Here is a 21,711-nt window from a genome sequence, read left to right on the forward strand (position 1 = left end):
ATGAATGTGCAGGCGCATGTTCGAAAGCTTTCGGGTCGATTTCGACATTCTCCGACAAACAGTGGAAGTATTGGGCAATACTGCACGGTCATAATTCACTATGGAATTTCATTTGCATCACACACGCACACCTATACAAAACCATCAACTTTAGGCTGCATTTGTCAAAGTGCTTCTAGTGTCAGATGCATTTGTTGTACTTGTCGAGAAAACAAGAAGTGAAGCCAGCAAAATAGAATTCTTTCTTCCGTGCAGTTGGTTTCACACCGTATCTCTTGCACTCAACTCGTAGGGTGCTTCTCGACCACCTGAACGCTTATCAATCCGCATCAAAGGCAAAGCAAGCGTAAGGGTGTGTTTGTGTGTGTGCGTGCGTGCGTTTGTTATTATTGTGTGCGCGGGGTTGAGCAACACCGACCGATGGAGGAACCACGGGAAGTGCGGTGCGGACCGAACCTTTCATCCCCAACGCAGCCATCGGTCGAACCAGTGCAACGGGCGACCTTCGGTGGTAGGATGGTAGTAATCTGCAGAATTTGTCTTTCCACTCGTCCACGGATGATATCAATTCACAGCCCAGTCCCCGAGTACGACCAGAAAACACTGTACGCGATGCTACTGTCCGTCTGCCTGCCACTCAACCAGCGTGAAACGATACAGGGCTTTCCGGAGCAGATATGCCGCAACTGCCAATGGAAGCTGCTGTCGGCGTACGACCTGTACGAGACAACACTGGCCAGTGACGAACAGCTGCGAGCTCAAAAACATCTTGCATTGGTAGCAAAGATTCCGAAGAATGTGCAGTCTAGCGAGGCGGCCAAACCGACACCCAGCGTACCCGTGCCAGCGAACGTAGCTAACGATGGTCTTATCCGCGTGAAGGAAGAAACTCCCGACGATGGGTACGAGGACGAGCAACAGTACGGACCGGGCAGTAGCATCACAGACATGGACTGCAGTATGCCGTACGGCGATACGAGCGGTGATATGAGCACGGTTAGTGTCCACCCGGACGTTTCCCTGCTGATCGGGCGCACCGAGCAGGGCGAGGAGGAAGATACCAGTATGCTGCTGGAGGAAACGAAACCCCCGATTCCGGATCCGCTGGAGACGTTCTTCGCGGAACATTACCAGGTGGACGAGATTAGCGGTGGTCACGTGTGCGGGCTGTGCAAGCGAGAATTCCCGTACAAGAGCCAGTGCCGGATGCACATCGTGCAGAAGCACAACCCCGCCAAACCGTTCAAATGTGATATTTGCTTCTGCACGCTCACCAGCCATCTGCGCTTGGTGCGGCACAAGGTGGTTGCGCACGGGGCCGGCCAGATCAAACGCGAGGACATCATCGAGGGCCAGAACGACGTTACCGGGGAGCTAACGTATACCTGTCCGATCTGTCGGAAGGTGTTCAACTCGTCGGTACGCTTCAAGCGCCACAAAAATGTGCACGTTGTACATAATCGGCCGTTCAAGTGCGAGGTGTGTTTGTACCGGTTTGCCACGAAGCCACAGCTGACACAGCACGCCAAGGTACACGAAACGAAGCCACTGTCCGGTCTGTCGCCGGGCGGTTCCGAGACAGGCGAGTTTGCCTGCGATCGGTGCGAGGAAATCTTCACGGCCAAGCGCGCCCTCACGATGCACTTGAAAAAGGTACACCAGGTGTTCCGGGTACCGGGTGGCGCCAGGCCAGAAGAGCGCGAACGAAGCGAATACGTTTGCATCATCTGTAAGGCGACGTTTGCGCGCGAAACGGTCCTCAACACGCACATGAAGATGCACGAACTGTTGGCGGCGGAGAAGGAAAAGGAACGGCGGCTCGATCTGGAGCGGATGGTCAAGCAGGAGCTGCAGCAGCAGATGCACCTGACGATGCCACCGTTGCCGCCTCTATCGCCGGAAGTGATTGACCGGTCCGCTTGCGTGCTGGAACCGTTCACACTCGGGCTCGTGCCAGTAGCCAAACCGGGCATGCCGAGTACGGGGACCAACAATAATAATAGTAGCAGCATCAACAACAACAGTCCTCCGGGCGGTGCACCGGCAGACAGTGGTGGGACCGGAGGACCGAGTGGTTTGGTGCAGCAGAGTGGTGCCAAGCGTAAGATACCGATGACACCGACCACACCGCACCACAGCAGTGATATGGCATACGTATGTCCGGTGTGCGATATGGAGTTTGACGAACGGGACGTGCTTAAGAAACACCAGAAGGAGCAGCACGCGCGGCTCCAGGTCGGCATTGTGTCGTCGAAGGCTGGCGATTCGATCAGTCCGAACAGTGGGTCCAGTCCGCAGTCGAAGCTAATGCCACGGTTTACCGACATGCCGGGTTTGAAAATGCGGCTGATGGATAGTTCCGTCCGGTCAAGCAAAAAGCGACTGCTGAACGATGCGACCGCCATGAACCGTGAGTAAACTGCTTGTACAGCCTTTTTTTTTGCTCAATTTATGTTAAATCAGTTAGATTAAGGCGTTATGTTTGGTAAATGATAATCCCCGTTTCCCTTGTTTTGTTTAAATGTTTCCCGTCTTGTCTTTCTGTGTTCTAGTCCCTTTCTAATTATGTTCGAATTTTATTGATCGAAATCGGTCCATCAAACAACCCATTTTGGGAAGACCTAAACCCCTTATAACGTAAACCGGGAAACCTTATTAAAGTTCATGTATGTGGCCGGCGGCCATAGCACACAGCCGATAAAGCTGACTTTACAGAAAAAACAACCACCACGATACCGATAGATTTCATCACCATCATCATAGTTGGCATTGTTTTATATTGTATACTGTTTTTCTGTGTCTGTGTTTGTTCAGAAACGGGTGTTCCTTTGGACCGTTTCTTGCCATCCATTGAAATCGATTGATTTTTGTTAGTTTGATGCAGTTTTTTTGTTAAGAAAAGCATTTCCTCGAGGCAGGAAAATTTTCGTTGAACTTTTTGTGTGCACTCATACCGTGAAAAAAAAGCTTCACCGTCAATTGATAACGAAAGATGGACGAGCGCCAGTTTTTGTTGCAAGATAAAATGTATTCATTTTTGCGCAAGTTTTATTTGCTACTGGTGTGTTGCGTTTCGATTGCAATAATGCCAATTATGTACAGCACTTTTTACACGATCTTTTGTCACGATCTGCTTTGTTTTGCACAACATTCCAATAAATTTGTTCTCGAGTGCATTATAATGTCTAAAATTGCAAAAGTAATCGTCTTGGCCTTTTGGCGTAGTGTGTAGTGAGCGGATTGGTGCTCGGGTTTCTTATAACGCGTTCTCAGCTATCTTTGCAACGTAACAGCAAGTACCACTACCAACCAACACGACGGTACACATGGAGGACAGAACTTTGAGCACAGTAAAAAGAGTATGAGCCCATGGCTAATGCCTCAAATTTCTCCATTTTGATCTGGCCTTTTTCTTTTGTTATTACGTGTACTTTCGGTTGCATGTTGGTGTGGGACTTTTGTCGATTTGTCATATTATTAACTTGTGTTGTCTATTTTTTGTTGTGCGCGTTGTTCCTTTTTTCTCCTGTGTGCAGCGATTGCTTCGATGGGAGGCCGCTTTGCTAGTGTTGATTTCGCTCTATTTATTCATCGTGTTAGCATTTACATGCACAACTTCCATTATCATGTTTTACTTTACAGGGGTTGTCGTGTGGATACTACGTCATGATGCTACTTTCATGATTTAATTTAACACCTTGCTGACATCGCAATTCTTTTACTTTACCTTTATATTTGCAACGGGTTTTATTTTTGTTTATTGTTGGGCATGCATAGTTTAAAGTTTTGAAATGTACAAAATTAGGCAAAAAATAGGGAGTAAATGCCTTGTAATTTTTGTGAACCTGTAACTCGTCAGCACAAACGGTGTTACAATTTGGCGTTGACCCGTTTAACTAATGTATAAATACAAAATAAATTTTCACACTGCCAAAAATAGTAAAATTCTATCGAAAATAGGAGGAGCAAAAACAATGATTGCATTTTTATGAATATTTCCTAAAATCTGATTTAAATATATAACATATTTATGCCAAAACATTTACCATTCATAGCTTAACAACCAAAATAATGTAACTTTCGACAAAACTTATAGAAAATACTTCTTTTATTATTAAAAATAACAAATATCCTTTGATGCTGGAAGGTAAGCTTTCTTAACGGACATTTGGAAGTGGAACAACAAATACGCTTTTAATAAGCATTCGGAGCCGGAACAACAGTCATGCCAATCCAATTTTCCTTCTTTTTTTACAAAGAATATTCACAATTTTTTTCTGTCATTTTGTCGTCATTCACATCAGCAAAAATAAGGAAACAGTTTTGTTTTCGGATTGCGCATCTTTTGTTACTCGTTTTAGTTTGAAAATAGGTAGATTATCCACCCTTTTTTCGTTCATGTATAAGTCTATAATTATAAGTCTTATTTATAAGTCTTCAAAATTTAATGTTGTTCTGTTTCAAATTGATAAAATTGTTGCGTTAAAATCAAAAATAAATACTTTGCGATATAATCTTTCGTCCTCCATCCCATTCAAACCATCTTCCGTATGATTATGGAGCCACAGTTTAACATAAAATTAAGGAAGCCAGAAATGACAGGCTAACATATCCAAGAGGCTACTACGCCTTACAAGAAGCCTTTACGCTTTTATTTTACCGTAATAAGGTTTCAATTCAAGTATAACATAACCCTTGTCTAAAGGCAACATCAACATTGGTCATTTTATTATTTAGAAACTTACCTTCTACTTAAAACATTTCCATGTTAAGTATCAATAATCGTGAGATTCGTTGGTGGAATTGGTAAAAAAGTAAATATGTTATCAAATGGATCGCTTTCAAAGCTGGAATAAATGTTGAAGTTTAAATTTTGTTGCCGTTTGTCCAATTGTGACCAGAAACCCTGCAAAATGGCTTTTCGGCTCATGCAGCAACAGAACGGGCTTGTTGTGAGCTAATAATCAATAGATTTATTTCTTTTAATGCTTGCTTCTTGCACTATCCGGTATACAGCGAGGTGTACGATTGTAAGGAGTTTTTAAATATTTTTCTCATATTTGTTACTGAACTTATCGCTGGGATACCCTCTTCGGCTGTAACTCTTGCTGCTGAACTCGTCCGATGCAAAAGCCTATCAAACACACAAAAATACACATTCCTTCGAAACTTAAAACCAGTTTTATGCGCACCCACCCTTCCCAACCAACCCGAACTAACCTTTTTCCGGTGGGGGGTGGAAGTTTTCCCATCCCGTGCACGGGCATGCCCTTTTTCTGTGTGTTTCAAACCCAAAAGGGTCTAGGTGCTTTGTTGCACGAATATTCTTCCAGGGCCAATCTCTACCATCCCTCCGATTCCTTGCGGGTTTCTGTGTGTTTGTCGGTGGGTAGTCAGGTGAAAGGAGGTTCGGCCAGAGGACGTCGATGATAAAGAAGTAGGAAAATTGCTCAAAGTAAATAAATGCGTGTACCGTGCTTGTCTGTGTATTGCATTGCTAAACTTATCGTATAGTTACGGCACAACAGTGTGGGACCGTCTACTTTGTTAGTTGTTTATTCTTGTATTGATTTTTGTTTCATTCGCTTCTGTGCCTCTGTGTGTATCGCACATCTGTTCATTCTGTTTTATATCACTTATAAGGTACTGCCCATAATTAATTTGTTAATTTTTTTTAGAATTTTTTTACTTGATTTAAAGCTAGTATTCTATTACTGGCAGGCCGTCATTAATGAATGAAAAAGGCTAATTTTCATATTCCATTTTATGTTTTTACTCCGCAGTAACAGATCGGCTGTATATTTACTTGCTTCAATAGCAAAACATTGTTTCCTATATTTTTGCCCATGAACGGGCCTGGTCGTATTGGCCTCATACTTTTTTTTGTTCAAGAAACATTTTCATTGTTTGAGTAATGAATAAGCATGTACAATCTTACTGAACAAAATTTGACTCATTTTTTTATAAATACTTAATTTGCCTTTTATACAACTAAAATACTTTAGTAGGAAAACAATATTTTACTTAGTAGGAATTACAATTTAATCCTTGCTATACGCATGAAAATTAACTTTTTATCTCCTGTTTCCTCTGATTTCAGACACCAGCGAACCGTTAGACCACGATGAATTGCTAGACACCGATGGTGGTCATATCACTGCCGGCCTCATGCCGGTCGATGACATTCCCGCGAGTGTCGAACGGCGACCCACCGCCGGCGTCACAGCGTCCATACCCGGCGAGGAACCGTCTCAGTTCCAGTGCGAACTGTGCCATAAAAAGTTCCCGTACAACTGCTACCTAACGATGCACATGCGAAAGAACCACGACAAAACCAAACCGTTCGGCTGTAAAGTGTGCCATTATCGTTTCGGATACCGTGGCACGCTGCTGCGCCATCAGCTTATACACTCTTCGCAGCGCGTCCAGCCCGGTAGCCACGGTTCGATCATTTTCAAGTGTCGCATCTGTTCGGCCAAATTTCTCGAGCTTAAGCAACTAAACGTGCATCTGAAAACGCATCGAAAGCAGGCCGATGAGCAGGATGGCAATCGGCAGGTGCAGTTGATCCGCTGCGACGAGTGTCCGCAGATATTTAGCGACCCGGAACAGCTAGCAGCTCACATGCTGAAGCAGCATCCGAAGCACCATAGTACCGATGATGAGTTGTACGATCGGTCGGATCGGTTGATGCCGCAGCAGCAGCAGCAGCAGCAGCAGCATACCGCTCTGCTGATGAGTGCTTCTTCGTCAGCTTTACGGGACGATAGCAATCTTACTGGTTCATCCACCCTCAACGATCTCAAACTAAATTCCGAACAGTCGAAGGACGATACCAATGAAGCATTCATGAACGATAACGATTTATCGGTAATTAAGATAGAGCCAAACTATGATTGAATGTGGTAGATGCGTTAGTTGGTTCTTTTTTTTTAGGAAATCTTTCCCTATTAAGTTATGGGGAGCTTTCTTTCCGTGCATCGAACAGGGAAAACCTAGCTAGGGAAGGAAGGGCGTTAGTAATAAGAAGGGTATACCATAGGTGCGTGAACACGCGTGTATAGCAAATGGATGGGAACGTAACGGAGTGAACTAAGAGGGAAGTAAATCCGTCTGTACAATCTTAAACCAAATAAACTGAAAACCAATCATCGAAGCAAATTTGATTCTAAGCTGCCACTGCAAATGTTGAGTGACAATTTCTGTCATACGGTTAAATGGACGTGCAAACCCTGCACAATTGCTGTTGTCATTTTTGACGTTCTTATTTTGGCGCCTTCAGCAGCCATTTTGTACATAGTTTCTTTTTGTTTTTCCATCCTTAATAAAGTTAGTTCGTAAGCGTAGCTCTCTCTGAAGTGTCGTGTCCATATAATTCCGTCCGAATTCCACAAAAATCTCATCAGGTTATGGGCCCAGGATTTCGTGTATGACGGTTTATAGTTGCTCTAATAAAAGTGTTGTGTTTTAAAAATGGAATACGAAAACGAAACCGTGCGCGTCCCGCTTTTTGATGGTTCGAACTTCGCATCTTGGAAGTTCCGGATTCAAGTGGTGCTCGAGGAGCATGATTTGCTTGAATGCATCCAGAACGAGATGGAGGAAGTGGAAGAACTTAAAGTGAAAACGGGAGACAGTGACGCCGCTGGTCAGGCGAAGGAAAAGCTGTGTGAAAAGCGCCGGAAGAAGGAACGACGGTGCAAGTCGATCCTTGTATCGCGGATCCATGACAACATGCTGGAGTATGTGCAGGACAAAAAGACCCCGAGAGCGATTTGGCTTGCGTTGGAAAAAGTGTTCGAGCGTCGCAGCACCGCGTGCCGGCTCCACTTGAAGAAAAAGTTATCGACGTTTCGGTACGAAGGGGGCAGTTTACAGGATCATTTCCTAGCATTCGATCGTGTTGTGCGTGATTATAAGGCCACTGGGGCAGTGTTGGAAGAGATCGACGTCGTTTTCCAGTTGATGATGTCCCTTGGGCCGAAATACGCGACGGTTGTGACGGCGCTAGAGACAATTCCGCAAGAGAATTTAACGTTAGAGTTCGTCAAATGCCGGCTCCTCGATGAGGAAGTTAAGTGCAACGATTCGAGTGTAGTGGCTGTTCCGATGAAACGAGAGTCGGCTGCTTTTGTTGGAAAGCCTAAAGTTTTTTCGAAAAGGCAAATGAAATGCTTTGTTTGTCACAAGCCTGGACATAAAGCGAGTGATTGTCCTGAAAAGAAAATGCAGAAGAGCAACAAAAGCAAAGGCAGTGCGAACGTGACGGAGAAGAGTGTGTGTTTTGCCGCCGGTTTGGTTGCTGTAGAAAGCAATGAAGAAGAAGGCAAAGTACAGTGGTTTGCTGATTCGGGTGCCACAGATCACATGGCGAATGATCGAGAACTGTTCGAAGAATTGGTGCCTTTGGAAAATCCGATTGAAATAGCAGTGGCTTTGAACGGAAAGTCTACGATTGCGCAATATTCGGGAACAATCAAAATGATTGGAAAGATCGGAAACCGACGACGTGAGTGTACCTTGAAGAATGTGCTTTTTCTTCCAAACCTACGGTGTAATCTTTTTTCGATCAGGAAAGTAGAGATGGCCGGAATGAAAGTTGTTTTCGAAAAAGGTTGTATAAAAATTCTTCGTGGTTCGGAAGTGATCGCGTGTGGTTCTCGTCATGGTCTCCAATATGAGATGGATTTTTACCGGAAAAGTGATGAGAATTCGGTATTGTATTCATGTGGAAAGATTCTGAAATGTCATGAGCTTTGGCATGAGCGCTTCGGTCATCTAAGCGAGAAAAACCTGGAGAAGATTATATCCAAGAACATGGTGAAAGGAATGTTCAAGTGCGATGGTGATAAAACGGAAACAATCTGTGAAACCTGTGTCGATGCAAAGCAAACAAGAATGCCATTTCGTGAACGCGTAGACAAACGGGCAAAACGTGTGTTGGAAATAATACACAGCGATGTTTGTGGTCCGGTGACACCAGTTGGACACGATGGAAGTAGATTCTTCGTTAGTTTCATCGACGATTGGAGTAGATTTGTGGTCGTGTACACTATGCGCAGGAAGGATGAAGTCTTTGAGTGTTTCAAGTTGTATGAAGCAATGGTTACTGCCAAGTTCGGGGTTGGCATTTCGCGATTAGTTTGTGATAATGGCGGGGAATATCGTAGTGGTGAATTCGACAAGTACTGTAAAGAAAAAGGCATCGTAATGCAGTGTACAATTCCATATACACCAGAACAGAATGGCGTTTCGGAACGGATGAACCGTACCTTGGAAGAAAAGGCCAGGTCGATGCTGTTCACGGCAGGAGTAGACAAGAAGTTCTGGTGTGAAGCCGTGGAGACTGCCGCGTATCTTGTGAACAGGAGCCCAGCAAGTGCCATCATCGATTGTAAGACGCCCTATGAAATGTGGGAGGGTAGAAAACCTGATGTTTCGATGATGAGGGTTTGGGGTAGTCCTGCGTATTGCCACATACCGAAAGAGAACCGGAAGAAACTAGACAAGAAGGCTTGGAAAGGTATTTTCCTTGGGTACCACTGCAACGGATATAGAGTCTGGGACCCGAACCGTCGCAAGGTTATCGCTGCCCGAGATGTCATCGTCAACGAGATTGGAGGTGCTCACAGGCAAGTGGGGCACCAAAAGCATCAATCAACAGAATCTACGGATGACGTGATTCGTATGAGATCTTCAGCAGATGCCGATTGTCCAACTGATCTGGCTGAAGAAATACGACCGGAAGCAGAGACGGGCACTGAATTCGAACCAGCACTGGAGAATGATGAACCTGAGATGAACGAGACCGTCGAAGATAACCAGTCATGTATGCGCGTGGCGGAAGAGCCACGGGATAGTCGTCGAATGAAGCATGTCGACATAAAGTTCAACTTCATCCGAGAACAAGTTAAACGTGGCGACATAACCATCAAGTACGTTCCTTCAGAAAAGCAGTTGGCGGACATCATGACGAAGGGGCTACCGCCTGTAGCATTCAAGCGTCTTGTGGAGGAGATTGGAGTGCGAAGTTCCAGAAATTGAGCAGGGGTGTTGAGTGACAATTTCTGTCATACGGTTAAATGGACGTGCAAACCCTGCACAATTGCTGTTGTCATTTTTGACGTTCTTATTTTGGCGCCTTCAGCAGCCATTTTGTACATAGTTTCTTTTTGTTTTTCCATCCTTAATAAAGTTAGTTCGTAAGCGTAGCTCTCTCTGAAGTGTCGTGTCCATATAATTCCGTCCGAATTCCACAAAAATCTCATCAGCAAACGCATGGTTTCACTGCGTTTTGGCTAGCCAAAGATTATGTTATCAACTATTCTGCCGAACGTTCGAACGGGCAGAGCTAAGAGACGGACAAAACGGTCACCTCCAAATAAATGAACTGGAACTTTATCCAACAGTGTTTTTGATTTGGGTTTAGCTGATAAATCTCCCTGTCGGATGGACATTTCTCATATGAATTCTAGCATGACTCGAAGTTCTAGATGAGTGATGCCGGGATAACTGGATATTATAAATAAAAATAGTTTAAAAACGTATTCTACAGACACACGCCGCGGGACGCAATTAATCTGTAACAGGCGGAATACGAAAAAATACGTCAACAAGTTTATAAAACGTCCAAAACACATCACAAAATGGAAAATAAATGCATACTTACCGGCATTGTGGTAAATATATATATTTTTTTCAACGGTTTTTATTTCGGGCGAAATTTGGTCCATTTCACTTTCGTTAAGCCAACTTGGTTTGACGTTTCGTTTCGTTGAATATTCGAAATTCGTTTCGTTTGTGTCGAAGCCGTTCAAGAATTTGTTTTACTGCTACGAAAACTCCGCTAAGCATGTTTAACACACCTGAACCATATTAAAAGCTTTTCGAATATTTTAAATCTTCATTTTTGTGGTTAGAACCATCTAAATACCGGTCAATTGTATGTTTTTTTCTCTAAATCACTCCCAGAGTTAAATCTCCTCGATTTCGAAAGTAACCAAACTTGTGCATCGCCTGTACGTGCTTTTCGGCTGCTCGAACGGCGCTGCTCGATTTACGCCAATACGCGTACGGCTGCGTTTATCAACACGCCATTTTGTGCGATGGTGTGCGTGCGAAACGCGTCCAACAGCCCGTCGCACACACACAAACAACCTGTTGCTTTCTTTCGCTACAGGGCAGCGAGCGCGTTCAGTGCTGTTCTTCTCTCGTTCAGTCCGATGGCAAAAAATGGTCTGACGCCGCGCTTTCGGGGTAGTAGTGCGTCCTGTGTTTCATTTCGCGGAGAACGCGTTTTCCCGTTTTCCTTGGTTTTTTAGTTGCAGTTCAGTTTTTCCCCAACGCTTACCCGCTTAGTTTTTGTAGCTTATTAATTTTGCGAACGTGTGCTGTTGAGTTGTTCGATTCGGAAAGCGAACGAATTTGTTCATCGAAATTGTGTGGTGGTGACACTGGCCAGCAGCAGCACGTCGTCGTAGTGAAGTTCCATACCATACATTCCACACACTTTTTGGGTTCGGGTTTTGTCACGCTTGTGTGGAGGGTGCGTGCTTGGGTTCGGCGTAATAATGCGCACATAGTGAATGGTGAAATAATGGGAAACGAAATGTGAGGTGCCACAAAACAAAGGGCAAGTTTCCATCGGCTGCGAAATGCGTCTCTTCACGTTCTGAGAAGTGCTGTGTAGTCCGACATGTTTGATACTTTCATTGTGGTATCCTCATTCGCGAGCTGTGTGTGTTTGTTTGCTGCTAGCCCGTCGTACACGGGCTCTCGACGTTGTTCTTCGCAGGGTAGGCTAGTGGCACCAGGCAGTTTTTACGACAGTGACTCAGAAGAAAAAAGCGTGATACAATGAAGAAACTTCCTTCCAGTGTTCATACAGTGTGCAGCATCTGGTGCGGTGACGATGGCGTGTAGCAGGAATAATATAACCGAAGTAGCCAAACCGTAGTACCCATCGGAATTGTGTGTGTGTGCCGCGCGTGAGTGAGTGTGTGAAGAGAAGAAGAAGGAAGGTGGGAAGAGGGAGGAGTGTATGGTGTGTTGCATTGTGCGACGACGTTTTACAACGAACAACGAAAGACAGACAGCGAAGCGAAGAAAGCAAAAGAACCACCAACAAAAGACAGCGCAGAAAAAGAGAGGAAAGAAAAGGAAGGCGAAGCAGTCGTCGACCGCTAAAGAGTGGGACAGACAGAGACGCCACATCACTGCTCGTCCAAGCTAAACGGATGGAAAGAGCAGGAAGTGTGCAAAAAACAAAAAAAAAACACAGCAGCAAAAAAACACAAAACGGGAACATAAACACACACACAGCTAAGCACATTCGCTCGATCCCGATCATTGCAACAGTCAGTGGAGTCAACAGCAAAAACAGCAGCAGCAGCAGCGGCAGCAGCGGCACAACACAACCCCGGAAGAGTAGGCTTTGGTGTGTGGTGTGTGGTACAGAAGAAGTACGAAATGAAGGCTGGTTTGGGTTGAATGTCGTCGCCAGCGTTCCATCTTTTCCACCATCTGCCTAATACAAGCGCGAAACGAAGAAACGCGAAGAGATAAACAAAACCCATAAACGACCAACACTCGCATGCATGTGTATGCGTATGCGTGTATGTCCGTACATGACCATACACATTTCATTTCGGTCGTCCCATGCACGGACCGTGTACAGTTGACAGGCGGCTAATGGCGGCAACGTTGACATAGGCGGAGGACGCCCAGTACGCCGTAGTCGCGTCTTTTGTTTTGTTGTACGATTATACGGGTTTTCGTTTTAAAAAAGCAACTGAAAGACAAAACCATTTCATCGAATACCGTCCAATCCGTCCATCACTAACAGCAGCAGCAGCAGAATAGTTTAGTGGTGTTAGTATACGTATTATCCATGCCAACGCACTCGTACATCAGCAACGGTATGGCGACTTTGAACTACAGAACACCATCGGCCGCAACGGCACCGACGAATGGTGGTCAGGCTCATCATCATCATCCCCATCATCACCTCCATAATAATCACCATTCCTCGGTTATGCCGAAAAATATGTTCGGAATGTACGGACCCACTGCCAATCTTGGGTCCAACGCAGGTGGTTTTCTTCAGCAGCAGCAGCAGCAGCAGCAACAGCAATACCAGCATCAAGTTCAACCACCGCTACATCGTATTCAACAGTCTGCGGCCATGTATGCGCCTCCTCCGGCCGTGCAACAGATGCCTAGCCCGGTAACGACGATGCCGACAATGGTGGAGGATGATGAGGACGACTTTTTGAGTGAAATCACGGTACAGTTTGATGACGGTGTGCAAACGCTGTACGTGGGTCCAGTGGAAATCATCGACACCAAAGGAGGCGTCGTCAACGATCAGCAGCCTACCAAGCCGGCAATACCTCCAGCAACGTCAATTGTGCGATCGCGCGAACGCTTCCAAGAAGAACGAGCAATCGTAACACTCGAACCAGTTGGCGGCAAGACCAAGAGTCAACCATTACCGATGTACCTGCAGCAACAACAGCAGCATCAAGAGCAGCAACAGCAGCAGAAACTGCTGCATAAACAGCAACAAAAGCAGCAGCAAAAACAACAGCAAAAACATCAGCAGCTACTCCAACTGCAACAACAGCAACAGCAACAGCAACAGCGACTGCAACAACAGCAGTATCAGCAGCAACTACGAAAACAAATATCACAACATCAGCAGCAACAACAGTTAACACAGCCGCAACCACCACAACAAAAAGCGGGTCAAGTTCAGCAGAAGCCTAGGCTGAAGCAGAGCAAGATGAAATCGCAAAAACAGCAAGAATCCGTACAGCAACGCCAACAACAACAACCACAGCAACCGCAGCAACCGCAGCATCCACAGCAACCACAGCATCAGCAGAATGAGGCGCAAAGGAGACAACAGATGATACTTAAACAGCAGGCGCTGCTGCAGCAGATGAATCTCATGAAGGCACTATCACCTGAGCAATTGGCACTGTGGCAGCAGCAATCTACGTTCAAATCGCTGAACGATGGCTTACAGCTATCGCATAACGCGCAACTCCAGCACAATCAACAGCAGCAGCCTTCTCATAGTGCTAGTACTAGTAGCAGCAGCAGTGTAAGTGATTGGCAGCAGACTCAGCAGCAAATACTGTACCAGCAGCAGTTTGCGCTGCGCTTCCAACAACAGATGCAAAACAACCAACAGCTCAAGGTGGCACAGAAGCAACCGCCGGAAAAGTCATTGCCGCCACCGCCAGCAACGCCAGCACGTTCCAAGATGTGTGTGAAGCAAGCGCCGATGCTTAACTTTGCACTGCACAATGTACCATCGAGCAGCAGCAGCAATATGAACAACCAGCCGAAAACTGCTACCGATGCTGTAAAACGACCACTGTCATCGGTGGTCGATGGGCGCAGAACGGGTGGAAAACACATGGACCCTCCGGTTACACAACCGGCAGCGAAACGTTCAGCGCTCGTGACCGAAACGACGGGACCCATCGGTGATATTGCCCCGGCGACGGTTTTACGATCTCCACCAACACCGACGCAAATGGTCACCATTAGGGTAGCTACCGAAGCTCAACCACAGCAGCAACACCAACCGCCCGTTCTGCTGACACAGCTCAAACAAGAACCCATGATCGAGGAGCAATGCGAGCAGAACGTGCTACCGGATGTGGTACCATCGTCCCCACCACCACCACTACTGCCTCCTACACCAGCGACGCCGCTCGTAGAAGTGAAACCTTCATTAGCTGCCGTAGTAGTGAACGCGGTCGAACCATCATCATCATCGGCGGCAGATGCTACCATGATGGCTTCCTGCACGGAGAGAACCGTCGCTTCACTAGCGACGGTAATGCTGGCGTCAAACAAACGTACGGACGATAATGTACCAGCGACGGTTGATGATGTACCCGTTTTATCTGTCGCTGAAGTTCCACATGTTCCGAATGGATGTAGCACCAGCAACAGCATCGAAACAGCTCGCGAAAGGCAAAACAGCAAGGATGATGATATTCACAGCCCAATGCCTGTGAACAACGGTACACAGCGGCGGCGGAGTGAAGAGGAGAAAATGCAGGAAATGGCGTCTCCATCACTGCCTGTTACAGTAGCTGTGAATGACGGTAGGTGTTGGTAACGCAAAAGATTACACTCTTGTTTCTCATTTTACAACTTTTATGTAAATAATTTTTTAAACAGAATAATTCGAAGCATCGTTCGAGGGCTACTAAAAATCTTATAGCTTTTGTTAACATTTACTTTTGACAGTATGTTATAATTAATTAAGTTCATAATTAATCAACCCATGCATCGTGTTTGGCTAGTATTTCGCCTTTTCGGGTGTGTATTTGTGGTGCTTTTGCCTTTCCGCACCAATACACATAACGACTCACCGGCCGGTTGTGATATGTAGAACCGTGTGTCGCCGTTGACATGAAACGTATGCCGCCTTCTGCGAACGTGTGTATGTATTAACAACGTGTACACACAACAACACTGTGTTGCTGCGTGCTTTTCGTTGAATATTTTGTGCCGACGTCAGCACCTACTTCGATCAGGTGTGCGTGAAAAACAAAATGGAGCTGCCTGGTGGCTCGTACAAACGGACGTGCCGTGACGGGGATTTTTTCTGCTTGTGGCACTGTGTGTATTTGAATGTGTGATTTTTTTTGCAACCATTTGCTACTAACCGAGTTTCACACAAAGGTTTAGCGAATAATGCAGAATCGTTTGTAAAGGTTTGTGATGTGAATAAAGAAATAATTATTCATTATTTGTATCAATGTGAGTGAAGCACCATGCTGCTCCATCTATCATGTGCTTAGAAAATATTTTGCATGTTTTTGACAAGGTTAATTTTTGCAAATTGTAATTAGATTTAGAAATAAAAGGTTTTCCGCAATACGATACGGAAAGAATAATATTTATAAAAAATAGACTTTATTTCTAGGCTTTAATAGTTGGTTTTTGATTTATTATAATTAATTATCTTTTCTTTTGTTTTTTTCAGCCCCCGTCGCTGTAAAACGTGGACGTGGACGTCCACCAAAAACATCATATCACAAGCCTGCCCCAACGCCAAATGTAGTGGCGGAATCATCAGCGCCAAAAGAAACTATCAACGATTCTACAACAACGATCGTAGAACAACGTGGTGATGTGGTCAACGATTTGAATGACAGTATTAACATCAACGTCGAATCGCAAGCTTCCGAGGTAAAGAAATCATCTAAGAAGAAAGGATACATATCCGTGGCGGCTCTTTTCGCACCGGCAAAGACTGCCCGAAAGCATCAAAAGTCGTTAAATGTGGCTAAGAAGGAGGAGATCAGCACAATTATAGCAGCAGAACCTGTACCCGTAACAGCTGCAACGATTGAAGAAACAGAGGTAGCAGCTAGTGCAACAGTTGTTACGGTTGCAGCAAACGAACTCGTAGTAGCTGAACATAAGACTGAGCAAATGATATCTACCCCGGCCGTGAGTGTTACAGTGAATGGGCGGGACGATACGGAAGTGAACGGGCTTAGTACCTTACAGGACGAGATTGCCGTACAAAGTCCGCTCCCGGCTGTGGGAAAGGCTACACGCGAAGAAAGCGTTGTCAGTGGTGATGGTGGTGAATCGTCCGTGTCGTCTTCGACTGAAGAAGGTTTGAGTAGTGTGGCGAAACAATCGACCCACCTTTTGCTGGCCGGCGTAGTTCCGGACACGGAGAAAGAATCTTCCCCAGCTAGTGATAGTGGGATTGAGTCGGTAACTGAAACGGGCACAATCAATGCGAGTAAAAAAAGCAAAGAACGCTCCAGATCATGTTTGGTGAGCGTTCCGAGTCCGTCGAATCTTGAAGATAAATCTCCGCAGACGAACGATAAACCAGCAGTGAAGGTGGAAAGCGAACAAAAGCCTCGCGCTGTGAGCCGCAGACAGACTATCGCCGCAGCAGACATTATCAAAAACGTCTCTAACGATGAGGAGGAAAATATTGGTCGGAAAGGCAAACGTACCGGGCGTGCTAATCGAACACTGTCCGCAAAAGCAAAGGAAGCGGCTGAGGCAGCTGAGGCTGTTGAGGCGGTCGAAGCGAACGAAGCGGCCGAAGCAGTCGAAGCAGCCGAAGCGGCGGAAAGTGCGTCTAGCGTGTCCGTTTCGAGCCGGGATGAATTAAAGTGTCCCAAGTGCAAAATGCAGTTCAAAACAGAGCTGTGGTACAGAAAGCATTTGCTAAACTATCACGACATCCAGCTGGACCAGAGTATGCAGTTGCTTTTGGATGATGGACCATCGTCGAGAGCCGAAGATGAAACAGATCCCTCTCCTCCTTCGACTGTCGAGGAACCCGAACTACTTGTTCCTGTAAATGGCAGCGTAAAAGGTGACGAGAATTGTGTGGCAAATGGTTTACCGACCGCCGAAGCAATAATCGAAGCAGTTGCCGGTGAAGAGCCACAAAATGATACCGAAATGGAACAGACGTCCGTACCGGTTGAGGTGGTTTCGTCAAAAATCGAGCTGCCCGTTGTCGAATCGAAAATTTCCGGTGGACGCAAAAGGAAATCCACACCTTCTAGTGCCGCAAACGCTTCCTTGGAGGATGTGAGTAACGAGATAACACCGTCGTTGGATGCAACAACGATGCCTAGCAATGGTTCTGTCGCTGCTGAGGAATTACTTCTTCCTGCAGTCACCAACGTGAAGGTGGAGTACCGCACACCCGGTGCACACAGTCGCGATCTGGCGGAAGCTGATGAAGCTGAGGGAAGTGACGAGTTCGGCTCATCGCCACTGCCGAACGCTAGAAATCGTAGTAAGACGTCACGCCGCAAATCGCAAATAGCGACGCCGCCGGTAGTTGAAACCACCACTAAAGTGGAAAAACCGGACCCAGACGATCCGGAAAAGCTGACACCGTTCGAGGCGGCCAAGGTGACTATGATCGAGTCGGAGCTGACTGGCGAAACGCACTACACTTGCACCATCTGTGGTGGGCAGTTTACGGGCAAATCCTCCATCAAGGAGCACCTGGCAACGTCGCATGCTGCGATCAAGCGACGCTCGTGCGAGTACTGTGGTCGCACGTTCATCCAAACCGGTGATCTGACGCGGCACACTCGCATCCACACGGGCCACCGCCCGTTCAAGTGCCCGGTGGTGGAATGCAGCTTCGCCTTTATCTCTTCCGGCGATCTGCACAAGCACGTACGGCGACACAACCAGCAACCGTTGCCGAAACCGCACGTGTGCGACCAGTGCGGCAAGGATTTTGAGCGTTCGTACGATCTCAAGCGCCACAAGACGATGCACGCCAAAAGTGAGCCCGACTTTAAGGGCATCTCGTGCGGCGTTTGCGGGAAGGTGTTTGCCCGCCAGGATCAGTTCCGTGCGCACACGTACCGGCACATCGGCTACCGGCCGTACCAGTGTGAGATCTGTGGCAAAGCATTTACCGATCCGAGCAACTACTCGAAGCATGCCCGACTGCACGAAATGGATGGGGTCGAGGTGGTGTGCAACTTTTGCGGCCGTCCGTTCAAAAACAAGAGCGCCATCTCGAAGCACATCTTCCACTGCCAGCAGAAAACGTCCGGCGTTCGTAAAACGTCCGACAGCAAGAAGCGAAGGGGTAGTGGCGGCGGCGATACGAAGAAGGAGGAAGGCAAGAAAAGTCGACGCGTGGGAATGGCGGTCGGGTATGGGAAGGATAGCGAAGACGACACGACAGGGATGATGGTGAATCCGAAGCAGGAACACATCGCGTTCGATGAGCAGCGACCGATCGTTACGAAGCGTGAGCTGGTGGATTCGGAGCTGGAAAGCGGTTCACCTTCCGGCGGAGGGCGCAACAAGCAGCAACAGAAACAACAGCAGCATTCGTCGAGGAAGCGTAAGAAACGCCGTCAGCGAACGCCATCCTCGTCCGAGGAAGAGGATGACGATGATAGTGGAGATGATTTTATTGGTCCGAGCTCTTCCTACGAACAGTACGGAACCACCTCCGCCGAAACAGTAAAGCGGGATCGTCGTAGCCGAAAGCTATCGATCGCGCAGTACGATGCAGACAAGTAGTAAGTGACAAGTGCTCTTCCACGATGGAGAAACAGTTTTAAGCGCAAAGGTGTTTGTACTTGCAAATCGGCTCGTTTCCAAGGGACGATTTGCGTTGAATTTTGTTCAGCTCAGTAAGCGCAGAACACTGCTCCGGCTACATACACTGGAAACTGGAAGCTTCCTTCTCTATTTTGAACTTATAAGCAATAATGACACATACCGAGCGAAGTGTGTAAAGAGAGTAATAGATATTATATTTAGCGTCTGCGAAGTATCGCTAAGGCACCACGTATATTCGATTTAATTGAATAATGAGGTATTGCACTACTAGAGAAGAGAACTGAAATTACGGGGGAAAAACTAAGTGAACTACACTTGTTCTTACTTACGTGGTTGTCTTAGGTGGGAAAGCATTTTGAACTCGGTATCAAGTATCGTTTGGAAGTAACGATAGGTTCGTCGCTTGTGCGCTTTTCCATATAAATTGGCGAGAATATTAGTGTTCTGTACTCCTGTGTGTTTCGCTTGATTTTGTATCTTTTGTTTCATAATATTTTTGTTCATTTTTCGGGCAGCAAAAAACTCTTTACCGATTCTTGTTTACTACCCACACGACGAGTACCGAGCGAGCGCGCACAGCAAGCGTTGATTATTATGGCCTACAGAGGATGAGATGAGAATGAGATGAGAATGAGATGAAGTGAGTGAACTGAGTAGGAAGGCAGTAGGTGAGCATTGTGAACATTATCTCACTGAAAAATTGGGATCAGCTCTCACAAATCAGAGGATCGCTTTATTAGTGGTACACAAGAAGTAAACGTCTCGATTGGGTCGATCTTCAAGAAAAACCCCCCAGGTGGGTTCAACGCAAAGAAGAAGTAGCATCTTGGTTAGCTTTTTTTTTGCTTCTTAAATTATTTAAACCACAAACTCCTTTCGTTCTTTTTTCGCCCTTTTGTTGTGCTCCCATAATCAGTCCTTTTGTGCAATTAGTTGGTAAGCCAGACATGTTCAATTTAGTTTTGCTTAAGTACGCCTAGAATTCCATACGCTAATGCTACACATAATTATACTTCTTGCCCCGCCTCTCCCGCCGGTACCTTTCCACCAGTTCTCTCTTCTTCGTACCGTAAGTAAGATGCAAGCCGAAACCTACAATTCTAAAAGAAGCAAAATAACATATTTACCTGAGAGAAGAAAACATTGTGTGTATAGAAAGAGCGACGGCTTATCTTTTATGATAATAGTGATGGGAGATGCGCTAGTGATATAGAAAAAAAACAAAAGACCAACTTTTCGGTTGTGTAACGAAAAGCCTAAACGAAGAAACACTCAACACAAGTAACTCGGTTCAACATTCCGCGGGTTTGTCAGGCTCTGATTTGTGGTCCGTGTTCAGTGTGAATGCGTGTCACCCTTCCCTTTTTTGTTTGCTCATCATTTATCCCGCTGGTGGTACGGTAATCCCCACTGGCCGCGCTTCTTGTCTTGAGAATGCGCGCGATATTTATAGTCTGCTAATTTTAATTCCATTTTGCATTTCTCGTGTTAGGGGGGTGGTTAAGAAGTGCGAAAGCTTATATATAACTGCTACTTCCTACAACTACTACACCACCAACCATCCCCATGTCGGTCATTTATGGTGGTTTAACATGAAGGATACGCGCTTTCGAATATTCCTTTTGGTTTCGATTTAGTTTTTTTTTCCTATTTAAGTGCTAGTAAGATATCATTACAAGACAATTAGTGTGTATCGCTGCTATTCCTTTTCTTACGCGCAACATTTAAAAGACAGATATTATTTGAACGTTTACAGAGACGTATTATTACTAAACTTCCAAAATATACATTCTTTTTTTTATCGGTATCGAACACTTAACTTGATAGTGTGTGGACTGTAAGCATTCCTTTGAATTTAAATGAGCCGCTGTCGAGTGGTGACGCCACGAAATGAGAACTAAGTAAAACAAAGCAACAGTAAAAAAAAGGATATCAACACCAAGATGTTTGGAATAAAAAGAGAGAGAAAAAAGGATGTTTGAAAGAATGAAGTATTTTCGGGACGATAAAACGTTTAACTATTGTGTGAGGTGTGGAGGAAAGGAGAACCTTTTTTTTGTATTTATAAGACAAATAAACTGCAGCAAGCGGATGGTTCCGCCAATTTCTTATACATGTTGGTGAGTGTGTGTGCGTTTGTGATTTGTTTCATCGTTCTTTCTTTTATGGTTTGCGCTGCTATCCTCTCTTGACACGTATCCATCAGGACTCTTCACCAGTATGGTGGCAGTATGCCTGAGTCCGTTTCACTACAGCCCCATCGGCCAGGAGGATTTGGCTGACGAGGTTCCTAGAATAGGAAGCCAATCGATAGGTGAGTTTCCTGAAATTTTGGCCAGGTTATCGAACATGTTAACAAGTCGATGGGTCGTTTTGCTTGTGGCTATCTTCCGAAATCCGTGATTTCCTCGGCCTGAAGCCTCTGGTACTGCTGCTGGGTTAGATCTACCTTGATTGACCATAGTGGACAGTAGTCTCCTTCAGGCTCGATTCCGAAGCTGGTGAGTGTTGCGACATTCACCTCCTAATTTGTCCTTTGTCATCTTCTCGGGTTAAGCACTATTAAAGTAAGGTATTCCCACTTATATAAATATGTTTTTT

At 45.8% G+C, this 21,711-nt stretch overlaps 1 protein-coding gene across 1 annotated transcript; it reads left to right on the forward strand.

The window, feature by feature from the left end:
* Positions 1–90: 90 nt before the first annotated feature.
* On the forward strand, positions 91–21,223 carry LOC118507390. Its single transcript, XM_036045844.1, has 6 exons — positions 91–2,410; positions 6,101–6,897; positions 7,540–8,042; positions 9,558–10,030; positions 12,840–15,125; positions 16,013–21,223. Exons 1-6 carry the CDS (start codon positions 421–423, stop codon positions 19,066–19,068), a joined length of 9,105 nt encoding a protein of 3,034 aa, XP_035901737.1. The 5' UTR covers positions 91–420; the 3' UTR covers positions 19,069–21,223.
* Positions 21,224–21,711: the final 488 nt, after the last annotated feature.

This window comes from Anopheles stephensi, chromosome 2 (genome assembly GCF_013141755.1).
Source record: "Anopheles stephensi strain Indian chromosome 2, UCI_ANSTEP_V1.0, whole genome shotgun sequence".
Classification (NCBI taxonomy): domain Eukaryota; kingdom Metazoa; phylum Arthropoda; class Insecta; order Diptera; family Culicidae; genus Anopheles; species Anopheles stephensi.

Excerpts from the sequence above, each read along its gene's own strand:
- LOC118507390 (XM_036045844.1), top strand. The coding sequence starts at position 421 with ATGGAGGAACCACGGGAAGTGCGGTGCGGACCGAACCTTTCATCCCCA. Across the intron at positions 8,043-9,557 it reads CAAGAGAATTTAACGTTAGA|AGTCTGGGACCCGAACCGTC; the intron begins GTTCGTCAAATG and ends CAACGGATATAG. Across the intron at positions 15,126-16,012 it reads TACAGTAGCTGTGAATGACG|CCCCCGTCGCTGTAAAACGT; the intron begins GTAGGTGTTGGT and ends TGTTTTTTTCAG.